At 40.4% G+C, this 12682-nt stretch overlaps 2 protein-coding genes across 5 annotated transcripts in view; one reads left to right on the top strand and one right to left on the bottom strand.

The window, feature by feature from the left end:
• The window catches only part of SLK (STE20 like kinase), a 51937-nt gene extending 49656 nt beyond the window's left edge, over window positions 1-2281 (bottom strand). For 2 of the 3 annotated variants that reach the window (XM_054832108.1, XM_054832106.1), the window contains exon 1: window positions 1364-2281. In XM_054832108.1, coding sequence (XP_054688083.1) covers window positions 1364-1513 — 150 coding nt within the window. In that variant the 5' untranslated portion in view covers window positions 1514-2281. The remainder of the gene's footprint in view (window positions 1-1363) is intronic. The other variant, XM_054832107.1, reaches the window with a different exon arrangement.
• Window positions 2282-5453: 3172 nt separating this feature from the next.
• Window positions 5454-12682, top strand: part of STN1 (STN1 subunit of CST complex) — a 46202-nt gene continuing 38973 nt past the window's right edge. For both annotated transcript variants that reach the window (XR_008577893.1, XM_054832117.1), the window contains exons 1-2: window positions 5454-5516; window positions 8036-8100. The gene's annotated coding sequence lies outside the window, so the exon portion shown is untranslated. The remainder of the gene's footprint in view (window positions 5517-8035; window positions 8101-12682) is intronic.

The following is a 12682-nucleotide window of genomic DNA, read 5'->3' on the forward strand; positions in this document are numbered from 1 at the left end:
ATTTCCCAGTTATTTCAGTCAAAAAAAACCCCAACAAAACACTCATCTTCCACACTGACATAAGAACAACCGTCTAGACTATGTATTACACCAACATCAAAATAAACTAGATGCTCTTAAAATAGAACATTGACACAAATTCCTAGGGTGAAAAAACTCCACCTAACATTCTGAACTAACTGTGGCACTTTTGCTCAATTTACAAACAAGTAGCACCACAGTACAATAAAATCTAAAATAATTTCTACCAAAAATAGCACAGGTTTCATGAACACCCGGATTTCATAACCTCTCAAATGCAGTACTCCGTATATATTTCTGACCAAATTAGCTTTCAGAAACACTGCAAATACTATTCTTTCTCATGCAATTTTATTCTAGTCTCAAGAGCCTGCTCCAGAGTCTCAATTCATGTCAGTTCCCCGATTCTCTCATGCTTATCCTCCATGATGTTTTTTCCACACTATCCCTAAACCAAACACGAAGCATTGATGCCCTTTTAGAAGGCAGAAAAGTAGCTAAAGAATTGCGTGAAAGCTAGTCTTCTCAAACACTAGCAGCATTGTATCTATGTCATTGTTCTCTACTTTGCTTGATAAATTCTAGGTAAGTATCCTTAAAAACACTACTTGTACTAGTATACTTAAAAATTTAAACATCAAACAACTGACAGAAGTTAGGAGATCCAGCAACAGAAATTGTGCCACGTAAAGAAAGCCAGGATAACTCAACTATTTAATTCAATTCTATATGGAACAAGATAGGAGAATGCCCATTGAGCTTGGCCCTATAAACTACACACAAGACACACAAGTAAATTTTACTGTTTATGGGTTTCCTTCCATAGAGAAACTTTAAAAAACAAAAGTATGAACTTCGCACCTACGAAAATACAGTTTTTGTAAGACCAGAAGCCATACTGTCCATGAGACAACCCCCCCTACTCCCCACCCCCCCAAAAAAACCCCCAAACCACAACCACCCAACAAAATACAGGAGAAGCGAGCAATTCAGCAACCGGCAGGGTGGAGCAGAAGGCGGGACAATGACCTAATAGATCTTTTCTATCTTTAGTTTAATGAGCCTCTGTGGACAAGAGGCGCCTGGATCACACGCTGTGCTCTGCAACCGGCACGCCACGGGAACTCGGGACATGTCCCTTCTCGGGGCGGCAGGTGGGCGCAGCGCTTACCTGCTTAAGGAAGTTCTCCGGAAACTCGATACTTACAACAGGTATCCCAAGGTGACAAGAGCTCACAGACAGGCCAGCTTTAGATAGCATCGGACTCAGGAGCAATACTACAAGTTATTTTTGAGCTGCGAGCAATACTACAAGTGATTTGAGTTGTCGACTTGCCCTTACCTTGAACACTTTACCGAAAGCACCATCTCCCAGCTCTCCTATAATTTCCCAGAACTCCTCAGGGTTCAAATCCCTCTTGACGTGCTCGTATTGTTTCTTCTTCTTCTCACCACCCAGCTTGAAGATCTTACGAAAGTTGAAGAAGGACATTTTTCCTCGGGCCGAGGAAGGCCAGTCTCCAGGCGACCAGGCGGAGGGACGAGGCGGACGGCGGACGGCGATGCCCCCTCAGCCCGCCGTGACCATCCGGAACGGGCGGTCCTGCCGGGCGCGATCCCCACGAGGGCCGAGGAAAGTCCTCACTCACGCCGCTTGGGAAACCGTCACCGCCGGGCGCTGAGGGGAAACAACACCCCAAGATCCCCCCAGAGCCCCCCAAAGGGGCCGGGCTCTCGACGCGAGCCGCAGCGGTCCTCTCCGGCGATGGGCTCCGCGGTTCCTGCCTACTCGGCCGGGCCGGTGACCATCGCGTCCGCAACAAGTGCCGGGCTCCCTCCTCGGGACGGGCGGCTCGGCGGCGGCGGGCGGAGGACGGAGCCCAAGGAGAAGAGGGGCGACGAAGGGATCACGGCTCCCACTAGAAAGGGGCAGCGGCTGTGCGCCGGGCAAGGGGGGAGCAGTCACCCCGCTGCCGGCCGAGGACGCTCCCGCCTCGGAGGACGGAGCGGATGTAGGGAGGGGAGGGGGCTGCCCCACTCCTGACTCCCGGCCAGTGCCCTCACGGAGCAGAGCCCCGCAGCGTCCGGGGATGGCAGAGCGAAGGAAGACGACGCTTCCCTCCTGGGCTCGCTCCCGCTCACTCCCCTGCCCTCTCACAGAGCGGGGCCCAAGCGCCACCGTTTCCTGCGGGGCGGGGCGGCACCTCCTTCTCCTCCACCCGCCGCCGGCGCGTGCGCGCGCTCCGTGCCCCCACCCCTCTTCCCGCGCTCCCGGAACCGCCTCGCGCCCCGACCGCCGCCACCGCGCCAGCGCACGCGCGCCACCGCCTCCTCTGGCGCATGCGCAAGCACCATATCCCCACCTCCCAACGGCTCGTCGCCTGCAAAGGGGGAAGAGGCGGGGCTTTTCCCATGCTACGTAACGCGGCGGCGGCGCCGCGAGCCAATAGGAGCGCGCCGAGACTTCCGGCGGGTAAGTTGGTGTCTGGCCTCAAGATGGAGGGGGTTATCTCCCTCCCCTCATCCTTCCTTTTCCCAGGGCCTGGGAGCAGTGTTTGGGGTGGGCGAGTTCTCGTCCTTCCCTCCTGTTTTTCCTTGGGGGTCAGCTGCGTACTTGCTGTCGAGGGGGAGAGGGAAATGACTTTCCTTTTCGTCCTGTAGTAGCCGTTATGGGAGGGGTTGTGGGGAAAAGGGATCCTTTACCCTCTGCTGAGTTGCTTATCCTGAAGGATACCCTGCTTTTCTTTCTGCTCAACTGTCCCGTGCAGGGAAAGTCTCAGTCCTGTGGCAGCAGGTGATGTTTCCTAGGTAGGAGAACAGCTTCCTTTCAGGGCTGGCTGGGTACCCTGAGTTCCTCTTTTCAGCACAAGCAGACTCCCTTTTCCCCCCACCTTGCTCCCAGATCTGATTGTGGGAGCCGAAGGGGATGTGAGGCCACCTTTGTCTGCCAGGAGCATTGTGATGGCAGGTGGTGCCTCCCGGAGAGTTTGAGCTCGGGAGTGGTCCTTTGAGGAAGGTGTTAGTAGAAGAAGGCAATGTTAGAAGACTTTCATTTGTTTGTGGGCCAGTGCTGTTCCTAGACCTGCTACTGGTTTGTCACAGATTCAGTCATAGCAGGGTGTGATGTTAATGTGCTGCACGTGTTTGGTATCTTGTGAGATTTAATCAGTGGGACAGGCTTGACTTACCTCACAACCTTCTCTTCTCTTCCCACAAGCGGTTCCTTCATCAGCCTGAAGTATGATTGCATTTTAATAGTTGTGTTGTTTATATGCCACTAAATGTGTCATGTGAAAGCAAGAGGCGTTCCCTTTGCCTGGATAAGGGACAACTAGCAGACATCATGGAGGCAAAGTGTAGGTTGTGATGGGAGGCAGGAAGTCGATCTTGCAGTAAGGCAATGATGTAAGACCTAGCAGAGATCTGACAATGAGACAAACACCCAGTGAAAATCGTGTAACACCTTATCCTCATATGGACCTGAGTGCCTGCAGTTACCATTGACTCAAACTGCATTATAAGCTTTTAAAGATCAAGCCTCTGGTGTGTATCCTTCCTCAGACCATTTTATTAGCATGACAATAGTTTGCTATCTAAGGAGGGTAGTCTATGTGTAAACTCAATAGCAATAAGGCATTGAGATGCATCGATTATGGGGATCATATGGCAACCGCAACAGTCTCTTTGAGAGAAGCATGACTAAGCAATCGAAAGTGCTGGGCTGAGTCAAGAAAGGGATTTCAGCAAAGGAGTTGTCTAATAGTACAGGTGTTTGTAGTAATGAAGATTAGAAGGGTCCTTCAGAAAGAAGTACGGGCATAAAAGTATCCTGGGACTGAACTTTGCATCATGTGATAATGTTTTTGATGGCTGAAGCATGCTGGGGTAGAAGCCTCTTAAGAATGTATTGGTGTTGTGTGTTGAGTAATTAATGGTGCTAATAGTATTTATAGTGTACAGGAACACACTGTGCTAGGTACTGTCCTGCCACAGAACAAGGAGATGGCCCCTGCCACAAAGAATTTATGAATCAAACAATGTTGTGTCATGCATTAATTTCTTTATATGAAATCAGTTTCAAGGGTAGTACTACTCTATGAATAGAGAGCCTTTCAAGTACTATTGCTAACCTAATAGCAGTCCTGATTTTTTGTAATAATCAGCATTTGTTGTTCAAAAACGATCTTGGGCTTTGTGGTTCCTTTCTACTGACAGCTTGGCCACAAAATGTAAAACTGTTAAGGCCAAGGCTATTTATGTGTGTAAGGGCAACACCAAAACAACTGCAATCCAGATGAGCTGTTTTCCTTTCTGCTCTATGATATGCAGATAGTTTGGATTAAATACAATAACAGAGTGATTGATAAGGTTTCTCCAGTACTACCAGCAGCAGTTTAAATTTAATTTATTTTTCTTCTCTATAATGCCTTTTTTTTTTTTGTGCCCCTTCAGGTGGGACAATAGCTTTGATTTGGATGTTAAAATACAATGATGGCTTTAGTAGTAATTTTAATTTATTTTTTAAATTGAATATTTTTATTTTAACTTGCTTTTGCTTGGATAAAAAGTGCTTTGGGACTAATTTGCATCTATTTATTTGAAATGACCAATTGATAGAGGATGGAGGAAAAAAGGAATCCAAAGCCATAGTATGAAATCCTTCTATCTAGGCAGGATTAGCTTTTCTTTAGCCTCAAGGTTAATGTCATAGGGCAGTGGGGGGGTGTATGTGTGCATGTCAGAGTGTGTAATAATAACTGGAAGTAAATGCAAAACTAAAAGAAAAATTCTTGAGCTATATGTGAACAGATGTAGTTGAGCTTGCTGCCTTAATAAGGCTGGCAGTTATGGGACTGGGATACCAGGGCCCTGTTCTTTCTTGGCTCTATTGATAAATGAACTTTTGACTGTAAGTAGTTCATGTACAGCATCTATATAATGTATCACTTTGCTTTGAACTTGTGAGTGATAAAACAGGTGCACTCAGAGCAGAACAGGGATAGTAGTGTCATCCTACCAATGACTAAATGTTAGTAGGTACTACAGCTGTGTTGCTATAGTCTTTTATAGTCTTCCTGTTCCAGAGAGCTTTTAATTCATATAATGTTGAAAATATAAGATGAAAGGCTGGCACAAGAAAGGAGCAATTAATCTAGTGATAAAGTTTTGCTTTTAACTTCTATTTTGTTTGCTCACTCTTTAACAAGTAATTCAAGATAAAAACATTATATCTGAAAAAGAAATATGTGGCTCAGTCTTATTTTTTTCCTTTATTCTTTCACTCTAGAGTTACAGCTTACCACTCAATCTAAAAATAAACTCTCTAAGGTGAAGGTTAAGTGCTAGTAGCAAATCCTTCCCAATTTGCATTGACTTCCTGGTATAGAGGAGGCTGTATGAAGCCTGGGGTTTTTGTGTATGGTTTGGGTTTTTTTTTTCCTGGTAGCAGGAGTTTTTAGCAACTGTAAATGTTTCCAGATGGCAAGGATAAAAAGGTAAAAGTGAGTTATAAATATATTAAAATTTCTCTTTCAGGAATTTAATGCAATACATTTTGAAAATTCAATGCTTCCTTAAAATGTCAGAGTAAAGATGTTAAAGAATTATCTTAGTTGCGCATCAAATACGCAGGCTTAAAAATAGCTGTAACTCTTTACTGCAATCTTTTTCATCTCTTTGAGATTTAGAAGTCTCCTTTATACTTTCTGCTGCTTAATATCACCATCCTTTCCTGTTGACTTCATCGTTTACACTTCCTAACTCCCTAAGTTCCACTTCTGTTTCATTTAAACTGCTCTGCTTCAGTTTTTCTTCATTGAAAATAAATACTTGCTTCAGAAATTTAATTTGAAATGTGTTCTTCACAGCATATATTGCCCTTTCACTGCAGTCCTACATCCTGTCTTCAGTTCTTTCAAAATATTTAATGGTATATTTTTATATTGTCTTGACTTTCTGTCCACCCACGCTTTCACTGATCTCCTCCAATCTTCTTTCTGATGTTTGAGTTCATTGAACTGCTATAAGGTCACAGGTGGTATGTTTGTGGTTAAATCTGAGGCATAATTCTTGTTTCATCCGTCTTAATCTGTCTGTCACCTTTGGCACTCAACACTGTCCCTTCTGTTTTCTTGACTTGATGTATGTGGTGTTTTCATTGATGTTTTTCAATTATATGGCAGTGTTTTTCCATATACGCTATAATTTCTATTTTATTCTGTTCATGAAGTTAATGTCTGCTATTGGACTCATTTCAGTTCTAAGTGCTACTGTAACTTCTAGATCCTTCTACTTAACAACCCACCTTCCTTTTTAATCTCCTCTTTTTGCATTCCTGCAAAAGACCTTGTGTGTCCAGCCTCTGTATCTGAGGTTGTTTCCAAAAGCTGCCTTGCTTCCTTCTGAATCTAAGCCCTTTTTTTTTGGAGTTTGGGATTTTATGGAATTAAGTGCTGATACTTCACCTTGTACCACCATAGCTTTACTAACTTTCCTCAGTCCTTCCGGCTTTATGAGAAAATTCTGGTGGCTCTCCTATACCTGACCTTTTTCTCCCTTTTCCTGTTCAGCATCAGTCATTTTTCCTTTCGTATTGTTCTGAATGCGTAGCCACCTCATAAGAGCACCTCAGTTCAGTGGATTTTAAATACCATGGTGTTTTCAGTCTATTTCCATCTTGTATATTGACCTTAAAGATGTTCCTTTTCTTCCCTCTGACATTTTCATCATCTTTGTGTACATGCCAAGTTTTTAAATTTTTGTCCTTTTTCTGTGAGCCCTCTACACTTGCTATGCTGTACCTGACTCCTGTGTCCTAATGTTCTAATTAATGGTGGTAAGTACAGAGGAGCTAGTAGTATCATTAGTTAACATCCCATGTTTATGACGAGGTGAAGAAGGAAATACAAAAGAGCGCTCATTTTTTTTTTTTCTTTATGATGTAAGAGGGCAGCCTAAAAGACTGTACATTTTCTTCCAAGGAGCATCAAGTCATGTTACCCATTTATTGGAAGCTTTGAGAGGGGAGACTATTGTATATAGTACTCTTAAACCCCTTCTTTTAAATGTACGGTTGATAGATCTGTAGCTTAGAGACTTGTATTTCCGTTCTGCATTTGAAATTTAAAGCTGTCTTCATAAAGGAACAAGAAAGAGACTCAGTTTTGTACTTGGTACTTTATGAACCTTTCTGATAAGAGTAATGGGAATAGTTCACTCATACAGAATACGAACAGGAAAAAATTACAATACCAGAGGTTAGACACTCAAGAGCTTGCCCATATCTCATTAGCCAGAATCAATGCTCAGACTCCTGTCAGTAACCTGGAAACTATATGTTACATGACTTTTTTTTTTAATGCATTACTGTAGGACCAGTTAATCCAAGAATTGCCATAGAAACATGTGGCATTTGGAAGCTTCACCATGTAAGGGTATTACTTGATGTTTGCAGTAAAAAAAAAAAAAAGTGTTAAAGTGTTTAGGATTGATCTAATTTTGGCTTCAGAAAAATCTGTGTGAGTCTAAATTGCCCTAGCTTTTTCAGTAGTCAGTGGGGAAAGGTATCTTCAGTGGGCAGTTCATCCTTTCCCATTTTAGATACCTATCTTTATCACACAGTATTTAACTGTATGAGGTGAGTTGTCCTGGAAAAGCCTGATGGGGGTTCTTCATCCTACCTATGGAGTTACCGCTGCCAGCAGAACTCTTGGAGTGTAGTTCTCTTGATATCAGGCATTGCCTTTGGGAATGACAGAGCAAATATAAAAGTTGCCAAATTACCTGAATGTTTCCAAGTAAACCAATGGTGTTTTATTCAATAGGAGTTATATGAAATCAAATGTCAGAAGAAAAAGCAATAATATAAATACAGAAATCTTGAATAAGGATCGGATATTTCAACAAATAGTACCAGAATATTTCTTGGAAACATATTTGGTCAAAGGTGTTCAAGGTCTAATGTGTTAATTGAAGTTATTGCAAAAAATAAATATGTTTTTATATTTGCTTATAGTTGGTCTGCAAGAAAGCCACCTTCACGACTGATATTCGGAAACATAGTCATATTTAATTGGAGGGGTAAGTTGTGCTTTTATACTTATTTGAGTGAGAAGCAAACCTCAGATTTAATGGAAAGTGTCAACAACTTGGAACTTACATAGCTGATTCTCTTTAACTGACTAATGCAATTACAAACTTCAGGTCCTCTTTCATGATAACATTTTTCAAGAAGGCTGGACACTTTTTGGTTTGTATTTAACTGAAAAACTCCTTTTATATGAATTTTCAGGTACTATTAAAATACTGAGCTGCATTGGTGGATAGCTGTAGGTAGTCTAATAAAAATTGTTTCCCTCCATGTCATGATGACTGTAACAATCTTTCACAGAACCACATATGAATAAGTCTAGCTAGAGCATTGATTTATTTTAAAATAATATGCAATTAAAATACCATTTTGATAATTTGAGATTATATTTCATTTAAAGAAAAGTCTATTTGATCAAAACTGTACATGAACACAAGGCAAAGTATTTAAAACTTGCAGAGTCCCCTCCATCTGATGGATATTAGAAGCTTTAGTTAAGTCACATGAAAGCATGTATTACAAATGCTTCACCATGTTTGTCTTTCCTCCAAGATGGTAATTAGACCTTTTCCTCTTGCATAGGAGTCATGAGCTGATTTGCTCTTTTTGTTTGTGGCTTTCAAATTTGCATTAGTTCACATAGCTGCTGGGATTAGAAATTTATTAAAGGATAAAGATAGCTTTGCATCTCAATATTGCTTTCAGTCAATACTGGCACAATAAATGTCTGAACAAAAATCCCACATGTGTTGCTGCTTTTCTTTCTGCAAATCCTGAATTTCTTCCTCTGTTTCCCAGGAACCTTTTTTTCAGAATGGACATTGTGTTCTCTTGTGATCCTGATCAGCTGTGGAATCTTGGGACTGAATAACTTGTTCTGTAATATGAAAATTAGTTATTTTTAAATCTGTTTTTTATTATGACTGGCCAGACAGACAGCAAACCCAATCCTGGTTATGTGGAAAGCATAAGCAGGAAGCTTATTATGCCTTCTACAACTATTATTAAAAATATACAATACTGAAAAGTAAGGAGCACTTCACACACACACACACACACACACACACACACACACACACACAAAAAGGAGAATCTGACAAAAAGATAGAACTGAAAACTACCGATTCTTTAATAATATCCCAAAGAGAGGCATTGCAGTGGGATAATACGGGAGACATGTCTACTAGCAAAAAGGAGAAATAACATTTAGAATGTGAGATACCAACTATTTATTAATGCAAAGCTATACTTTAAAGTGTAAACTGATTTAGCTGAGAAAACAGCATAGTTTTTAATTGAAAAATGTTATTTTTCTATTAAAACCATGTTTAAAATAGTTTCTGTATATGTAATGTTCTTATCTTTTTACCTAGATTTGTATAAGCTATTGTGTAATTCTCAATTTCTGAGGCAAAAAAAAAAGTTTAATATGTGTTGTAAAGTAGAATTTGGTTTTATGTAGGATCTCTTCTTGGTACAGTAACAATGTGTGGAGCTGTAATAATGTGTCAGTTGTTAAGACAAACAGCAGCTATTGTGTGCTCAACAATAATATATGCAAACTTTGGGCACTGGGACCTGCTTATGAGAAAATAGAGTATTGTGATGTGATGCGCTCCTTGTCTCAAGTGCCCTAGAATCTTTATTTTTTTGACAGAAGGGACCTTGAATCTAATATCTAATCAACAAAATTATGTTTTATAGTACATCACTCAATATTTATGGAATAAGGTAAAAAAGCCCATTACATTAAGTGGACTGAATTTTCTGTAGCAGAAAATAAAACTACCTATAGGAAAAAATAATTCCTGTGGCTTCTGGCTGAGCTATAATATGTTGTTCTGGATGTAGTATACAGAAGGACTTACTTTGAGAAGCATGAGGTAGGGAGTGACATCTGTTCACGTTCAAATGCAATTAAGGATGCATGAATGTATTTATAAAAGGCTGTTTGTTTGGGGTATTTTTACGTACCAAGAAGGCGGAAATAGTAGTGACTTTATCATATTAGCTGTGACAGTGATTCATGTAGGGAATGTAAGAAGTTGCAGCCATGGTCTTTGGTGAGGTATTTTCTTTCAAGTATCTTAACAGTGTTACGTCCATTTGGTGCCTTTCTATTGGATTTGGAAAAAGTTTTTAGAGGTGGGCAAAAATCATCACTAGCCAAGAAGCCTAGACTTCTTTGCTCAGTAGGGAGGAAAGCTCTTAAGAAGATGCTTATGTTGCAGGACAGGCATTCCTGAACAGTTTTGGTTTGTTCTGTATCAGTCCTATATCAGCTCTCAGTGATGAGGTTTGAACAGACCTCAGAGGGAGCATCTGTAAAATATTCATTATTACAGAACATACTCAGAGAATTACAAAAATTGCTAACCCAAAAGTAAATAGAGGACAAAATCTCTGGATTTTTAATGGGTTCTAATAGAGTTTAGCAGTCGAAGATAAGGGATGATGAGCCAGCTTTCTTTAGCTGAGAAGAAACTACTCTTCAGATCATTCAGAGTTCACAGAGTGCAGTGTAAGAAATTGTGCAGAACAACTTGTTTTAAGGAATCAAGAGATATCTACACACCTTTGGCATTTCTACAACTTTTTGGTTTTGTAGGTCAGAGCAGCCTGGGTGTGACTAACAAATCTTGTGCTCTATTTCAGGTATGCAAGTTCTAGTCCTCAGAAAGGAAGCACAGTTACAAAAGAAATTCGGAGAATAGCAGGCTGGGAATTGTACCATTTTTCATACAGAAAAAACACCCTTTTGATATTTTTCCTAGATGTTGGCTGAGAGGACCTGTGTTATGTATTAGAAAAGCATGACAAAAGCTTTGATCTTGTGTGGGATGACAGTTCAAACTTCCCCCAGTAAAACAGAGAATACTGTAATAATATATTTAGTCTCTTTTTTTTATATATCTGGTCTCAATGCTTTTTTTTTTTTTGGTTCTCTTTTTTTCCTGCTGCCTTTAGTTTTGCATGGGTTTGTCTTTTGGAACATCTAAACATTTTTCTACAAGAAGTGCCTTCTGACAGGAAGCATTATGAGTCTATTTGGAGGAGAAAAAGAATAATTTTGTGGAATAGTATAAAAAAACAACCAAAGAAAGAACAAATGCAACCAGTCTAGAAACGGAGATTGGTGTCAAGCTAACTGGATTAATCTTTCTAAGAAGAGTAACAGTTAGGTCTCAGTCTTCCAAAAGAGCTCCAAATGAGTAATCTCAGTCTCTAGTTACGCTCACAAAATATATGATGGTCCTAGTTGGATCTGAGACTTCAAAATTAGTTAAAAGGTTCACTTGTATAGCAAAGAAAAACTGAAATTGATTTCAGAACATTAAACAGGTCTGTCATAATCTAATGCTTTGGTATGCACTGGGAATGTTTTGAAAACTATCACAACTGTGCACCTAGACCAAGTGGTAGGTTAATTATTTTTGAAGTCTCTGGTTGTAATGGGGTGCTCTGTTGTGCTATAAATGTTCACATAAATTTTGTTCTTATTCCAGAGGCTGTTTTAATTTACACCAGATGCATAAACTAATTTAAAGGGGAGGGAGGGAAATGGGCAGGAAAACTTGCCTCTAGAAATTGAGTCAACGTTGTCAGGGAGTTTGCAGGCCCAATAGCTTCAGAGAGCTATTAACCACTGCTTGTCACTTCTACCCAAATTTCTGAAATTTGAAAATCTTCATTCAAGAAGTGGCACTAAATCTGTTTTATGCTGCTATACCAAAGTAGGAAAGCTAACTGTGTTGCCTTAAGCCAGGGTGAATTGGGTTTTATTCTCTTTGCTCTGTTAGTTAACTTGAATTAATTAATATTGCTTTATGTTGGATCAGTAGCTTACATGTATCTGTCAAAAAAAATTTCCTTTGCCAAGAGCCTGTTTGGAATCCTCTTGCTATCAAAGCTTCCATACTACTGTTTTTCCAAGCAGCAAACTTATGATTTATAAGAAGTAATTTATTTTTAGTTTTGTTTGTTTTTATTTCACACTAATAACTGAGAACCTTCTTTCCTAGTGAAAGAATGTCTTTTCAGCAGTTCAGCTCATTCTGGCAGCGCTGTGGGTGATTAAGAACTTTCAGAGAGAATTAATCATTTTCATAGACTTCCTCACTCGAGACAGGTTAGAGTATTAGTTGAAGGTGCTTCAGTGTAATTATCCAATAGCTTTAAAATACAAATAACGAGTGAAGCTTTCTGACTAGCAGTAGTACTACCTTATTTATGTTATGCTTACAGCTGTCCATGACAAATAAACATATAGAGCTAGTTTACTGGTCTGTTGAGTGGTTTGCTGATTTCTTGATATGTAGGAAAATATCTTGTGACTAATGCATGGGACAAGGCTCAGAAGGAGCTACTTCTACTGTTTATTTTATTGCACACTTCCTTGTTAGTTTTTCAGAATCATGCTTTTGGAAAATTGGGTGCCAAAACCTTCTTATAAGGTTTAACTTGCATGTAAAACAAGTTGCAATGCCAAAGAAGGTAATCTAGAACTGCCAGCTTTGTCCCCCTTCCTTCCAAGATTGTTGATGTTGGAGGAGCCAATCTGTCTGGTCTCCT

This window comes from Grus americana, chromosome 7 (assembly GCF_028858705.1).
Source record: "Grus americana isolate bGruAme1 chromosome 7, bGruAme1.mat, whole genome shotgun sequence".
Lineage (NCBI taxonomy): Eukaryota > Metazoa > Chordata > Aves > Gruiformes > Gruidae > Grus > Grus americana.